At 37.5% G+C, this 15,947-nt stretch overlaps 1 protein-coding gene across 10 annotated transcripts in view; it reads left to right on the top strand.

Annotated features, from left to right (window-relative positions):
• The window catches only part of CCDC158 (coiled-coil domain containing 158), a 111,712-nt gene that overhangs the window by 73,703 nt on the left and 22,062 nt on the right, over positions 1-15,947 (top strand). For 7 of the 10 annotated variants that reach the window (XM_074396303.1, XM_039468448.2, XM_074396310.1 and 4 more), the window contains 4 exons: positions 10,981-11,126; positions 12,654-12,713; positions 13,748-13,807; positions 15,843-15,910. In XM_074396303.1, the coding sequence (XP_074252404.1) occupies positions 10,981-11,126; positions 12,654-12,713; positions 13,748-13,807; positions 15,843-15,910 (334 nt within the window). The remainder of the gene's footprint in view (positions 1-10,980; positions 11,127-12,653; positions 12,714-13,747; positions 13,808-15,842; positions 15,911-15,947) is intronic. The other 3 variants (XM_074396306.1, XM_074396307.1, XM_074396309.1) reach the window with 3 other exon arrangements.

Below are 15,947 nucleotides of genomic sequence, written 5' to 3'. Positions count from 1 at the left end.
TTCTTTTTTTTTTTTATTCTTATTTTATTTTTCAGCCTTTATTTTACATTCAGTGGGTACATGGTGCAGGTTTGTTACCTGGGTATGTTGTGTGTGCTGAGGTTTAGGGGTACAAGTGATCTCATCACGTAGGTACTCAGCATAGTACCCAGCAGTTTTTCAACCCTTCCCTCCCTACCCCTTTTATTAGTCACCAGTGTCTGTTGTTGCCATCTTTATGTTCATGAGTACCCAATGTTCAGCTACTACTTGCAAGTGTGAATATAGAGTATTTGATTTTCTGTTCATGTGTTAATTGGCTTAGGATTACAGCCTCCAGCTATAATGGAGGCTTCAAAGTACATTATTTCACTCTTTTTTATGGCTACATAGTAGTTCATGGTATATGTACCACATTTTTTTTTTTATCCAGTCTGCTGTTGATGACTACCTAGGCTTATTCCATGTCTTTGCTCCTGTGAATAGTGCTGTAATGATAATGCGTGTGCATGTGTCATTTTGGTTAAATGATTTGTTTTCTTATAGGTATATACCCAGTAATGGGACTACTGGGTTGAATGGTAGTCTGTTTAAATTCTTTAAGAAATCTCCAAACTGCTTTCTACAGTGGCTGAACCAATTTACACTCCCACCAACAGTGTATGAGCGTTCACTTTTCTCTGTGCCCTTGCCAACATCTTGTTTTTTGTTTTTTTGACAAGGGGGTCTTATTTGATCATTTTCTTCCCTTTGTTTTCTCAGTTCTTTCCGGAATTTTCATCAGTTTTCTATTAGATCTCCTGGATTGATTCTCTGATTTTCTTTAATTTTGACTTTTTTTTTTTTTTTTTTGAGATGAGCCTTACTCTGTAAGGCCCAGGCTGGAGTGCAATGGTTCAATCTTGGCTCACCGCAAACTCCGCCTCCCAGGTTCAGCAATTCTATTGCCTCAGCCTCCAGAGTATCTGGGATTACAGGCGTACACCACCATGTCTGGCTAATTTTTTGTATTTTTAGTAGAGATGGAGTTTCACCATATTGGTCAGGCTGGTCTTGAACTCCTGACCTCGTGATCTGCCCGCCTCGGCCTCCCAAAGTGCTGGGATTACAGGTGTGAGCCACCATGCCCGGCCCCATCTTCTCATCTTTTATTCCCACCTTTTGAGAAATGTTTTTCAATTCTGTCTTCCAAACAATTATTGAATTTTGTATCATGTACTTTTTTAATTTCCAGGAACCATTTTTTTGTTGTTTTTTAAAAGGTCTTCTCTTTAAGTAGCTTTCTGATCTTTCATGGGTGCAACACTTTCCTGGTTTTGTTTGTTTGGTTGGTTGGTTGATTGATTTTTTGAGATGGAGTCTCACTTTGTCACCCAGGCTACAGTGCAGTGGTACAATCTCAGCTCACTGCAACCTTCCTCAAGCAGTTCTTATGCCTCAGCCTCCTCAGTAGCTGGGATTATAGGCACCCGCCACCATGCCCAGCTAATTTTTGCATTTTTAGTAGAGATCAGGTTTCACCATGTTGGCCAGGCTGGTCTCCAACTCCTGACCTCAAGTGTTCTACCTGCCTCAGCCTCCCAAATTATTAGGGTTACAAGTGTGAGCCACCATGCCCAGCCAATACTTTCTTGTTTCTCTTTAAGGATATTAACTTTGGTTTTTGAATAGTTTTTTCTGTTACCTGAATTATTAATGTTTCTTGGAATTCATTGTTTTGTTTTTGTAGAGGCTTTCTTTTAATGCTTGGTGACCCTTGGAATTCTATCCATATTTAAGACTGAGGCCCTAAAAACCTATCCAAAGCTTTACGTAAGGTTTCAGGGTTTGTCAAGTGGTAGATGGTTAGGTATTGCTTTTTTATTGAGGGATCCCAAAATTTTCTATAGTTCTTTATTCTTGGGCCAATCAGTTTCCCTGAAGTGGGATCTCTTATTCCTGACTTATAGGTGTCAGTCAGAATTCTGTGAAGTGAGTGGGAGAGGAAGTCTAGGGTGACTATTAATATCTATCTATCTATGCAGTCTCAATACTCATATTTAACATTTGCAACCTTACTCCTGCTATACCAGATAGATATCTCTATAGAGTCCAAAGTCCTTTGGTTCAGCCTTACTCAAAGATTAAGCCTCTAAATTCATTTAGGGGAAAAGAATGAGTAATCACCTGAGTATTTAGAGACAGCTTCTGGAATTCTAACAGATTTTCCTGTAGACTTAGGCAGTCCTCCAATTTTGCTGCCCTGTTTCTTACCCTGGGCTTTGAAATACATGATGCAAATCAAAACCGCATTGACATACCATCTCACACCATTTAGAATGGTGATCATTAAAAAATCTAGAGACAACAGATGCTAGAGAGGATGTGGAGAAATAGGAACACTTTTACACTGTTAGTTCAACCATTGTGGAAGACATTGTGGCAGTTCCTCAAGGATCTAGAAATAGAAATACCATTTAACCCCACAATCCTGTTACTGGGTGTATACCCAAAGGATTATAAATTGTTATAAAGACACATGCACACCTATGTTCATTGTGGCACTGTTTACAATAGCAAAGACTTGGAACCAACCCAAATGCCCATCAAGGATAGACTGGATAGAGAAAATGTGGCACATATACACCATGGAATACTATGCAGCCATAAAAAAGGATGAGCTAAGGTCCTTTGCAGGGACATGGATGAACCTGGAAACCATCATTCTCAGCAAACTGACACAAGAACAGAAAACCAAACACCGCATGTTTTTACTCATAAGTGGGAGTTGAATAATGCGAACACATGGACACAGGGAGGGTAACATCACACACTGGGGTCTGTTGGGGGTGGGGGGCTAGGGAAGCAATAGCAGGGAGTAGGTAGGTTGGGGAGTATAACATTAGGAGAAATATCTAATGTAGGTGATGGGGGGATGGAGGCAGCAAACCACCATGACGTGCATACCTATGTAAAAGTCCTGCAAGATCAGCACATGTACCCCAGAACTTAAAGTGTAATTAAAAAAAAAAAGAAGAAGAAAAGAAAACTCAGAGGCAGGGTAACTTGCTTCACACTGGCAATTTCTGTGCAGATACTTTAAGTTTTAACTTTGTTTTGCTAAATTAATTATGAATTATCTGTTTGCCTGCTGTCTCCCAAAATTTTGTCAGCATTACTAATCTAATGTTATCTGTCTTCTTTATCCTTCTTAATTCCTTTAGTGTCACTTTAATGTGACCTAGCATAGTACAGAAATTAATGCCAAGCTTAGAAGCAGAATATTACTATTTGCATTGTTCTACATTGCCCCTTCATTTATTATTTATTTTAGTCTCTTTATTTTATGATTCTAGTAATAGCTTACTGAAAACTCCTTTGCCAGGCACTGTGCAAAGTAGTTTTGTAGATTAGTTCATTTCCCACAACTACGCAACATGAGGTAAGAGCTATTGTTATACCTATTTTACAAACAGAGAAACTGAGGCTTGAAGAAGCTAAGTGACTTATACATGGTTTATACAGCAAGAATACAGTTGAGGCTGGGCACTGTGGTTCATGCTTGAAATTCCAACACTTTGAGGGGGCTGAGGCAGGAGGTTTGGTTGAGACCAGGAGTTTGAGACCAGCCTGGGCAAAGTAGCGAGACCTCATCTCTACAAAAAAAAAAAAAAATTATTCATGTATATTGGCATGTGCTTATAGTTCTAGTCTGGAGGCTGAAGCAGAAGGATTGCTTGAGCCCATGAGTACAAGGCTGCAGTTCCTGGGCAACAGAGTAGGACTTTTTGTCTCCAAAAAAAAAAAAAAAAAAAATGAAATTGAGACAAGACTTACCCAGACAGCCTAGTCCAGAACTTATGTCCTTAACTATTATGCTGTACTGTTTCTCTACATTATATAGCTGATTGATATTTATAAAAATATTTTTTAAGTTGATAATGTACATACCCTACAAGAACTGTTAGTGTATTTCATTAGTCTTTGTGAATGAGGATCACGCAGTTTTAGATATTCAAAGGCATTTGAAATTATCTGTGTGATTTTATTGTGTTATGAATAAGAAAATAGGAAAACCGGAAAAGTAATATTATGTGATTTGGTCCAAACTCAAATACCTGGAACATGTAGGTACTGTATGTTTGTACATGCAGGTACTGTATCTTTTTACATACATATATACATACATATATATAATTGATAGTTTAATATAGGAGCATTTTAGATTAATATTTTAAATAGTGGCTATTTTAACATAAGACATAAAATATATCTAAGATAATAGAATTGATTTTGGTTGTGTATCAGATTCCATTCCTATGCACTATAGTTTGTTATCGCTGTCCTTGATCTTTGCCAATGAAATATACATGATGCTGGCAAGATTTTTAGCAGCACTTCATAACTTTTTTCCTGTTTCCTGCCCATCTATTCCTAATATACTATGTAAACAGTATACTTATATTCCATTTGCATTACAGTGTTCTAAAAGGAATATAAATATAAATATAAGAGTTGGGTTTGGGGCAGACATTCTCAAAATAGAATGGTTGAATTCAAACTGAATGAGATCAAGCTATTATTTTTAGCTTTTTCATTTATCTTCTATCTTTGGAGAATGGAGACAGAACTGGGTGAGTAGTACACTCTCCCAGGCCTTACTTATCTTACATCGTGACTCATAAGTTTGCCTGTAATAGACTTAAGGCCATCAGAAAAAGCAGTATTGGAGAAGAGGGAAGTACATTAGAGATATAATTTTTGAAAAATTTTAGAAACAAGTCCAACATAAAATGATTTCAGAGTCAATGATATCAGAGTCAGAATGTAATAGGAAACTAACCAAACCACGAAATAAACCTTAACAACTTCATGTATAAGCTTATTTTCTTCCCATATCACAAAAAGCTTGTACAAGTTTTGCCCTGCAAATATATGTGCCCTAGAAATAGCCTTAATGTGTATCCTAAGGCAGCAGTCCCCAACCTTTTTGGCACCAGGGACCTGTTTCATGGAAGACAGTTTTCCCATAGAACAGGTTGAGGTGGTGGGTGGTTTGGGGATTATTCAAGTGTGTTACATTTATTACGCACTTTATTTCTATTATTATTACGTTGTAAGATATAATGAAATAATTATACAGCTCACCATAACATGGAATCAGTGCGGTTCCTGAGCTTGTTTTCCTGCAACTGGATGGTCTCATCTGGAGATGATGAGAGACAGTGACACCTGAAGTGTGCTTATGTCCAGTCTACTCCCTAATCTCTTTTTGGTTGCTGTCACTGCAGAAAACGCTGCTTTACAAAGGTGGGCTGTTGAAAATGGAAGCAGACGATTACATGCTTTTGTGTCAATCTCAGGATATTCTGCCTTTACTTTAATACAGAACAGAGGGAGATTTGAAGTCACCTCAAACATACTTTTAAGGCCACTGACATTTGCAGTCTCAAGCAGTTGATCCTCTTCTAGTATGGAGAAAGCCGATTCACCTGGTTTATTCACAAATGGGTGGTGGATCCATTGCTTCCCAGGTCAGAGGTCTTTTGTGGTTGGGAAGTAATCCTTGAACTCTTTAGAAGCTGAGATAGGTGATTATGCACCAGCTGGGAGATAGGAGACCCTGGTTCAGCCTCTTTCAAAACCTCTGATAATTTTGGCACATATCAAAAATCCTAATGTTCACTTGTTGCCCCCATAATTCCAGTTGGCTTTGAATGCAGCCCCTTTATCTGCCAACTTGAGCACAGTTGTTGTTCTCCCCTGAAGTGACAGATCGTATTTGTTGAGCAAGTTGAATATTTCACACAAGTAAGCAAGTTTTGTGACCGATTCTGTGTCACTGAAATGTGCTGCCAGTGGTGACTTTTTCAGAAACAAATCTCTGGAACGGCTCTCATAACCCAAAAACTCTGGTCAGTGATCTACCTTTAGAAAGCCATCTCACTTCTGTGTATAAGAGAAGAGTTGTGTGCTCTGCATCCATCTCCTCGCAGAGCTACGTGAACAGATGAGTTAAGGGCATGTACTTTAATGTGATTGATAGTTTTAATCACGTCCTCCAAAACATTGTGAAGTTCAGTGACATTTTTCCCCTAGCCAGCATCTCTCTATGGACGACACAGTGCATACACTCACATTCAGAAGCGACCTCTTTGACCCAAGTAGTGAAATCAGAAAGCTGTCCAGTCGTGGCATTCTCTCCATCCATGCATGTATCAACACAAAATGACCAGTTTTCTTGATATGTACTCATTCAAAGACTTGACTAGTTCTGCAGCTATGGTGTTGGTTGGCAGCAAAAGCACACGTAACATGTGCTCATGCCCATCCTCCTGAAAAATATATAGCACAAAAATAAGCGTTTGTTGCCTTGTCAACATCAGTAGACTTGTCAATCTGGATTGCATACCATGGTGACTCATTAACCCTCTCTAACAGTTGTGCCTCAGTATCCTCTGCTCTTTCATCAATCTGTCTAGTTATAGTGCTAGCCGAAAGTGGAGCACATGCCACTTTTTGAGCTGCAGCCTCTCCTAAAAGTTCACAACAAATGTCCTTAGCAGCAGGCAAGATCAGTTCTTCACCAATAGTAAGAGGCTCCTTAGCTTTTGCAGTGTGGTTAGCCACTAAGAATGACGCTTTCGGTGCAGACACATTTGATGAAGTGGTGACCTTCAATAATTGCTTCTGTTTTTCATGTTCACTTTTTTTTTTCTTTTGAAAAACTCCTAAGCCTTGTCTTTTAATGCAGGCTGCTTAGTCTCCATGTGATGAAGCAGTTTTGAAGGTTTCATGGCTTCATTGGATAGCCGATCGCCACATATTATAAAAAGAGGGCTTGGAGAATGTGAATTACCTATTGCAGTGAACCCATAATTTAAGCAGGACTCTTGACATTTTCTTTTAAATGCAGCTTTCTTTTCAATGCAGCTTTCTTTTCATTGGCAACTCTACAGCCTTCTGCTGTCTCATCATTGGGTCTTTCTCCCTTTTCCAAGAAGCTCTCCAGTGATGGTTGTTTTTATTCATTTTGGCTAGGGTTAGCTTATGGGCTTACTAAAACTGTGACTGAGAAAAGTATGCAGTGCAGAAAAGAGGCACAGGCAAAGTGGTAAATCAAATAATGGGCAGGACACATGAACTAAAATAGGTGTCGGATTCTGACTTAAAGCCTGCTACCAGATGCAGCTACACAGTTGAAGTACACAACTCACTTACCACTGTAAAGCCAGCCACCAGATGCAGCTTAATTGTTACTTGCCACACACTGTTAGGGTTTTAGTAAGTCTGCAAGCAATGGATTTATGCAGTAATCCCTCTCTGCTAATGTTTATCTTTATTTGCAGCCACTCCCCAACACTAGCATCACCGCCTCAGCTGCACCTCAGGTCATCAGGCATTAGATTCCCATAAGGAGTGTGCGACCTACATCTCTTACATGTGCAGTTCACAAGAGGGTTCACACTCCTATTAGAATCTAATGCCACTGCTGATCTGACAGGAGGTGGAGCTCAGGTGGTAATGTGAGTGTGGGGAGCAGCTGTAAATACAGATGAAGCTTCATTCACTCTCATCACTTACTTCCTGCTGTGTGGCCCTGTTCCTAACAGACCATGGACCAGTACTGGTTCTGGGTTTGGGGACCCATGTTCTAAGGGTCAAAGGATTGGGATGTTGGGGAGCATGATCCTTTGCTCCTTTGCTGGGCTCTGGTAACTTCAGGAAGAGCATGTGTTTATTTCTTTACAAGCCTGATAAAAGTTTTATGTAACAATATTTTAGAACTATTTTCTAGCTATTTTCTTTCTTTTTCTTTTTTTTCCCTTGAGACAGAGTTTCACTCCTGTTACCAAGGCTAGAGTACAATGGTACGATCTCGTTCACTGAGAGCTTCCAGGTTCAAGCGTTCTCCTGCCTCAGTCTCCTGAGTAGCTGGGATTACAGGTGTGCACCACCATGCCCCGCTAATTTTTTGTAGTTTTAATAGAGACAGGGTTTCACCATGTTGGCCAGGCTGGTCTCGAACACCTGACCACAGGTGATCTACCTGCCTTGGCCTCGCAGAGTGCTAGGATTACAGCCATGAGCCACCGTGCCTGGCCATGCTGTTTTCTAATTTTAAAAAGTGTATTTCGCTCATGTTATAAATCAAAACATATTTCCCATGAATTAACCAATGAAGTATTAAAATGAATTAATAAAACCATTATATGATATAGAAACATTAAAAAGAAAGATTGATAATTTCGACTAAATAAAACAAATTGGCCAGGCATGGTGATTCACCTGGGAGCACTTTGGAAGGCGGAGGCAGGCAGATTGCTTGAGCCCAGGAGTTGGAGACCAGGCTGGCCAACATGGCAAAACCCCATCCCTATTACAAAAAAAAAAAAAAAAATAGCCCAGTGTGGTGGTGTGCACCTATAGTCCCAGATACTCAGGAGACTGATCAGTTGAGCGTGGAAGGTCAAGGCAGCAGTGATCCGTGATCACATCATTGCACTCCAGTCTGGGTAAAAGAATGAGACCCTGACTCAGGAAAAAAAAAAGGCATTTCTGTTGTTACAGTGAATACCCAAAAATACAAGGTATAGGACACAGAAGAGGGAGCTTATTAAGAACACCTAGAAAAGACATAAGGATTCTCAGTTGACTGCCTGCTCAGCCTGAGTCAGCATTATTGTCTGGTAACCAAAAAAGAGATAGCATCCAAATCAAGCAAGGGGGACAGTTCTCTGCTCTGCTCAGAGTTTTCCTGAATAAATTTAGCCTGAGGTGTGTGTTGGGAAGTGAGGGGGGTTGTATGATAAAATAAATAATCAATTTTTAAAGACTTATATTACACTTGTTTCTTATGTTAGAACTGTGACCATACCATGGGTATGGAGGGAAGCTTTTCTTTCAAAGAATTGAAGCTATACAAAAATTAAACTGCCTTCCTTGGTCTTTGGTGATCAAGCAAATGCCAGATAAGCATGTTAGTGGAATGCCATAGAGAGAATTCTTCATCACTTCTGATATGGGAGTTGGACTAGAACCAGATAATTTTCAGGACCCCTCCAGCCTTGGTATTTTTGTGATTTTATACCCAAGCAAAGTATGGGTACGTAATGGAGTATATAAAGACAATAATGATCAAATCAAGTCTTTGCCTCTGTGGAGCTTACATTTTCATTGGAGGAGCAACACACATAGAAGTTTGAAAGATAAGTATTGGGATAAAGTCAATAAAAGAATATCATAGGACTAATTATAATTAATTGCTAAGTGAATACTAAATTGAATGCTTTTTAAAATCTCATGTCGGCCAGCACAGTGGCTCCTGCCTGTAATCTCAGCACTTTGGGAAACCAAAGTGGCTAGATCACCTGAGTCCAGTAGTTTGAGATCATCCTGGGCAACATGGTGAAACCCCATCTCTACAAAAAAAAAAAAAAAAAAAAAAGTTAGCTAGTCATGGTGGTGCATGCCTGTACTCCTCAGCTAGTCAGGGGCAGGGCTGAGGCAGGAGGTTTGCTTGAGTCTGGGAGATGGAGGTTGCAGTAAGCTGAGATCTTGTCACTGCACTCCGCCCTAGGTGACAGAGTGGGACTCTGTCTAAAAAAAAAAAAAAAAAAAAAAAAACTTTTGTAAAGCATCAGTCACTCTCAAATAACCTAGGTGCCACAATGACAAGGGGGAACAACATATTCATATGTGTTTATTGGTTTTACATTGCTCATTTATAATAAATGTCAATGGCTCAAAAATTTTAACGTTAATTGCCAAAGCTTATTTGATAAACTTTCTGGTGGGCAGAAGATGGGAAGATAAAAAGTTCAGGTTATAACTAAGGTGAGTGAATATTGCCATAGGATAAAACTTTATCAACTTTATGGGGTTTATTCCATATTGGGTATTATGAATATTAGGGTGAGGACAAGAATAAAACCAGTGTTTGGTAAAATTGGATCATCTTTTTAAGAGACAAATGTTTTTATTCATAATTGAGAAAGTGGTTCACATCCTTATATTTTAAGCAAATGAAGTCAAATTTAATAATTGAGTGGAGTCTAATTTGTGGAACTTTAGACTGACTCATCATGACAATTTCCAGGTAAGATAGCTATCGGTAAACTGGAAAGACATACTTAGCACACATTCAGTTAGTTAGAACCCTTGATACCTTCAGCTGGATATTATATTGGTTTATTAGTGGAGTTGGGAAGAGGAGGATATGAGGATTATATTATACCAGTAACATCAGCTCTTTGTTCGCATAAATCCTAGAAAATTAAAGCTCAACAAATTGAAAATCTGCAGTGTTCATCCCTCAGCAGCCAATCTGTGTAACAGTTGTAGCTTTTCAGTGGGATGGACTCCTCCAGCTAGAATAGCTCAAGGATAGCCTGAGTTCACCTGCTCAGCATTGCACTCTGATCATTTGGTTTCCCCTCTTGATGTGCCTATTGTGAATGTCTGTATTCCTTATTATATTGTAAATATTTATTGGGGAACACTGTCAATCTGAAAATCCCATATTATTTTCAAACGCCACCTAACACAGTTTGAAAATATTGAATGTTTCTTTCCTCATCAGTAAAATGTTGGGGGTAGATTAACTCATCTCTAAAGAGTTCCTTCTCAAGTTCCATTGCTTTATCAAATTAGTTTAAACTTTAAACAAAGTAGTGAAAATTGTTTTGCCCAGGTGTACTTGAAAATATTTAGTGACATAGTAAGGACATTCATACTGCATTGTTAAAATTTTAAAATAAAAGCAGTTTAAAAATAAATATCTGTAGTTTGGTCCCATATATGTATATGTGTCCATGTACATATAAATTATAGTACTCTATTGATTATTTCATGGTTATTATTGATTATCACTGTGTAATAAACTTATGGGTGATTTTTTTTGTTTTCCTCTTCTTGCTTTTCCATAATTTCTGTTGACCCGTTGCATTAATTTTGTGATAGGAAATAGCATAGAAATCTGAAAAAATTAAGTGTCTTTGTTTGTAAATTGTTTTAACTCAGCACTCTATGAAAGCTAACACACTGAAGGAAGATCCAACAAGGGACCTGAAACAGCTTCTCCAAGAGTTGAGAAGTGTGATCAATGAGGAGCCAGCTATGTCTCTGAGCAAGACAGAGGAGGATGGAAGGACATCTCTAGGAGCCATGTATGTGGCTGTGTAAGGTTGTGTACATACAGAATGGGAAAGCTCATCTCATGAATGGTTTGCCATTGAGTTATTCACATGTTACTCTCTGGGAGGATGAGGTTTAAATAACTTTAAAAATATTTGCAATCACCACAGAAAACAATATGAAAATGGAGGAGTTAAGCAAATGTAAAACGACTTGACATTAAGAGAAAACAATACAGTCATTCTATTCAGAAAATAGTCATTGCAGGTGTCACCCACAGTTACATTTGTAAATTTTAATTCTCAAAAGATTTTACATCCATAATCTTATTGATTGAGACAAGGCAGAGAAGGATTTATTTATTACATTTTGTAAATGAGTAAAACACATCTCAAAAGGTTGACGTGTCTGCAGCCACACAGTTCAGTAAGGGACATAAAACTAGAACCCTGAGAACCACATGTGCTTCAAGTAGAAGATAATAGGAGAAGACTTCATTTTCTCTGTATTCATGCCAATGACTTGATTTGATTATATTAATAAAAGATCAGATCCAAAAAGGATTCAGGCAGTTCACCAGCCCTTCCTTGCATATAGCTACGAACATCAATGTGGGTCTCATATTCTCTCAGACAGTGCTATTTACTTTTGTATGTTATCGTTTAGATTAGCTTATCTTAAAGCATTTTAATATGATATATATTTTTTAGTGTTATAATGGCCCATTGTTGTAATTCATTTTCTGGTTATATGACACCTAAAAATAATACTTCCTGAAATAATGCCTGTATATAAATAATCTCCAGTTTCTTATGATGTCCAATTCATATGTATTTACCTGAGGTAGCCAAATATTAGCTGGGTTTATCTAATTGTTAATTATTAGTAATAACAGTAAAACATTAGTAACAGCCCAGTTACATTAGCATAACATTGCATTATCTGAAGCAGATAATGTCAAAACTGTTCCACTAGTCACTAGTCCAATGAATGGTTTCATTTTCAGAGCACTTTCATTTTTGTTATAACTATAATATGCCCTCCAAATCAGGGCAGTATTATTACACTCATTTGACAGATTTGTAAACTTAGGCATAGATTGACATGCCTCCTCCTATGAAACAGAGGAAAAGCCAGAAGTAAAAGTTAGAGACCCTTGCTCCCCAGCACTGATCATTCTGAGGGATTACCAGGACTTCCCTGATCAGCTTCCACCACTCCAGCCACTAATGATGGGCTTGGATGCTATTGGACTGTATTGAACCTGAATATATTTGGTCCCTACCTTTAGAGAGTTAATGTTAATTTGCTATAATCCTATAAATGACCTTGTCACTAAAGCCTAAACTCAGCCTAAAGCTTTTAAGAATTTGTGGAAGGAAAACATTTCTCAGTTGATGAACTCCAGAGCCCTTTGCAAAATTTGCTTGGAGGCCTAAAATCTACAGCTGCTGCTAAAAAAAAAAAAATTGAATATATGTAAGCAATTGATTAGTCTAAAAAGACATGGATGAAATTGTGCTTTATATGATTAACTGAGAGTTATATTTTCTATACAGAGAGGATAGGGTAAGAGATTGCATTACCGAATCCAGCCTGAGATCAGACATGTGCCATAGGTAAGAAGAATCTGAGATTCTGAATCAAATTAATTGTCCAACAATTTTATGTGTGGCCTGATAATTTGAGAAGCCTGTTTGGACAGTTTATATAACTCTTAATGGGCATATTGGGCTCATTGTTTAGCTGACTTTAAAAAATATTTCAATGAAATGTACTGAAGTAATTTAGTTTCTGGAAGTCAACTCAGTAGACATTTTTTCTTTAAAATTTGCTGATGTTTATCCATATGAAGCTATTTATATGGTATGCCATAACAAAAATGGAAGACTTTTTCTACATTCACACATATTTACAATGGCTTACATAACTTTTGAGAAAAGGATGGTCCAGAAGGAAACTATAAAAACTTCAATTTAGGACTATAAGCACCTTGTTGAAAACAATCCTATTTTCATCAATAATTGAATAGGTGAATTCTTAAATGAAAAATTTTAAAAGCACAAAGAAATAAAATCCATAATTCCAAATATGACCATAATCAAAGACAGCTTTCAAAAATTGACTTTAGCCAAAAAAGAAAAAAGGTTAATGTTAATTCATTATTCATCATAGTGTAAGACACTGTGGCCATTGCTTGAAAATCTTCCGTAGCTCCTCAATGCCTGCTGCATTAAGTACATCTCCCTCAGTCTGACATTGAAGAATCAACCAGAGTGTTCACTGGCAAATCTCCCTTGTGACCGACCACTCTGCTTTCACTCCTGTGTTATACTCTAATCAAACCAGACTTCTCCTGATTCCCAAAAGTTCATTTATTTTTGTCTTCAAGCTTTTCTCCATTCTGTTTCCTCCACCTGGAAGAGCCAGTGCCCCAGTCTCACTCTTTCGAATCCATATCTATCTAAAAGTAATGTTGAGAGAAGCAATTTTGTTGTATCATTAAGTTAATGTTTATGATTTATTTATCCAGCTGTCAAATGATATCATTTCACCCTATATAAGAATACATTATTTTTCTCACAAACTTTTGTTATATTGGTAAGAAAATACTTTGTGTAAACTGTGATTTTGCCCATCCCTCTACCAACAGAAGCAACAACTCGATAAGGGACTCCACTGAAGGCAGCAAATCAAGTGAAACTCTTATTAGGTAGGACCCCCATTTTCAGAATGTCCTTTTTACCACTGTGCCTTCATTAATTCAAAAGATCTTTAACTGTCTGTCATGTGCCATGCACTGCGGTAGACTCTTAGAATATAGTGAGCATGACGGATATAGGCCGTGTTTTCAAGGTGCTTACAATCATAAGGTCTGTTTACTGACAGACTGCCTGGAAAAACTTATCTTTCCTGTTTTCACCATCTAAATAAACAGAGATATCTGTATATCTTAAGAATTATGAACGTGAATTCTACATTAAGATCTAGTTAGAATAGGGGCTTATTCATTGCTGTATCTTCAGCACCAATCATAATGCCTGCCACTTAGTAGCTATTCAGTAAATATTTGCTTAATGAATGAAGATAGTATTATAAATATTTTTCTTACTGTCTCTGCTATTTGATGAAAATACAGTGAATTTGAATCTTTCTTAACACAGTCATTCCTTGTTATCCATGGGGGATTTGTTCCAGGATCCCTGCGGATACCAAAATCTACAGATGCTTGAGTCCCTTATATAAAATGGCATAGTATTTGCATATGACCTATACACATCTTCCTATATTCTTTAAACCATCCCTAGGTTACTTATAATACCTAATACACTGTACATGCTATGTAAATAGTTGTTATATTGTATAGTTTAGGGAATAATAACAAGAAAAAAGCCTTTACATGTTCAATACAGATGCAGCCATCTTTTTTTCCCCCAAGTATTTTCAGTTCACATTTGGTTGAATCTGTGATTGCAGAACCCATGGATGCAGACTGGCCAAGTGTAAATCTATCTTGTAGCCTAAAAGAAATGATGTTTTTATTTCCTTCTCATTTGGATATATGATCTTATATCATACCTATTAATAACCACAACTATCAACTGCATATTTTTATTCTTATTATTTTCCAGTTGACTTAGACTTATTAGTCTAATCTCATGTATAAGGCAGGCATTCTTTTCCCATATATAGGTTAGAAATGAAGACTCAGATTGCTTAGCAACTTATCAAAGTCATACTGCTTGAAAACAGTAGAGCTCAGATTTTTACTCAGGGTTAGCTGACTCCTGAGCCCATGTTTATGACCACTTTGTACTGCTCCTGGGTATCCACACTGAGCTCCTGGGGTTGGAGCCCAGTCATAGGCATGGGACAAAGAGGAGCTATTTCCCTGAGTTAACTAAAGCTCTGCAGTAGAGTTTGTTCATGACTAGAAAAATCTGCTTCCATCAGCAATGAAAGTACTGTAATACTTCTTTATTCTGAAATTATAGAAAATAACTTTTTCTTTATTATGAAGAATAACTATATGTGCCAAAAAGTCATTGAGAAGGCATGTTTTACATTTCAGTGCCTATGTTAGGAAAATACAGCTAGATTCTCATATTTCCATATGCATTTAATCTGTTGTGATGTCAACTATCATGGAGTTTCTGGGGAACTCCACTGTACACTTGTGAGAGACTGAAAATTATAAAGCAAATAACAACTTCATATCATAATGAAAAAATTTGGACCTCACAAACCTCCTAAAAGGGAACCACCCTGAGAACTGCTGCCATAATATTCTCATATTGGTACCCAACTCACAGAGGACTATGTAGTTTACTTCAACTTATATGTATTATAGTTTTGTACACTGATACTACTAATGCTATGAGTTGTTATTGTCATTGTATTTGGTTTTTTTTATTTTTAAATGAGTCATTAAGACTGCATCTCTTAGAATCCATGAACAGATGATTTGGATTTTATAGCTGTTAGTACACAAAAATGGATTTTCTAATGAGGATTATGTATTTTCATTCCGTAAAATGTTCATGGATTCTGAATACAAAAAGGATAATGCAACTTTGAATTTACCTCTTAGAGTATTTTAGGAATTCTACAGTTTAGGGTTATGATTGCCATCTTGAGGTTATATTTTAAGTTATCACATTTTGCCTGTGTCTGCTTGATTCTGTCTATGAATCTTAGTACAATGTTTGTGAAATGGAATGCTTGCATTACAATTCTTATACTTCTAGAGAGCCAGTCACATTACACGCAGGAGACATGGAAGATCCCTCTGGTTGCTTCACATTTGCATCTGCAGGTGAGTTTCCAACAAAAGCACAGAAATAGAGCCTACA

Source organism: Saimiri boliviensis, chromosome 3, assembly GCF_048565385.1.
Source record: "Saimiri boliviensis isolate mSaiBol1 chromosome 3, mSaiBol1.pri, whole genome shotgun sequence".
NCBI lineage: Eukaryota > Metazoa > Chordata > Mammalia > Primates > Cebidae > Saimiri > Saimiri boliviensis.
This window is presented reverse-complemented; position numbering and strand designations above follow the sequence as displayed.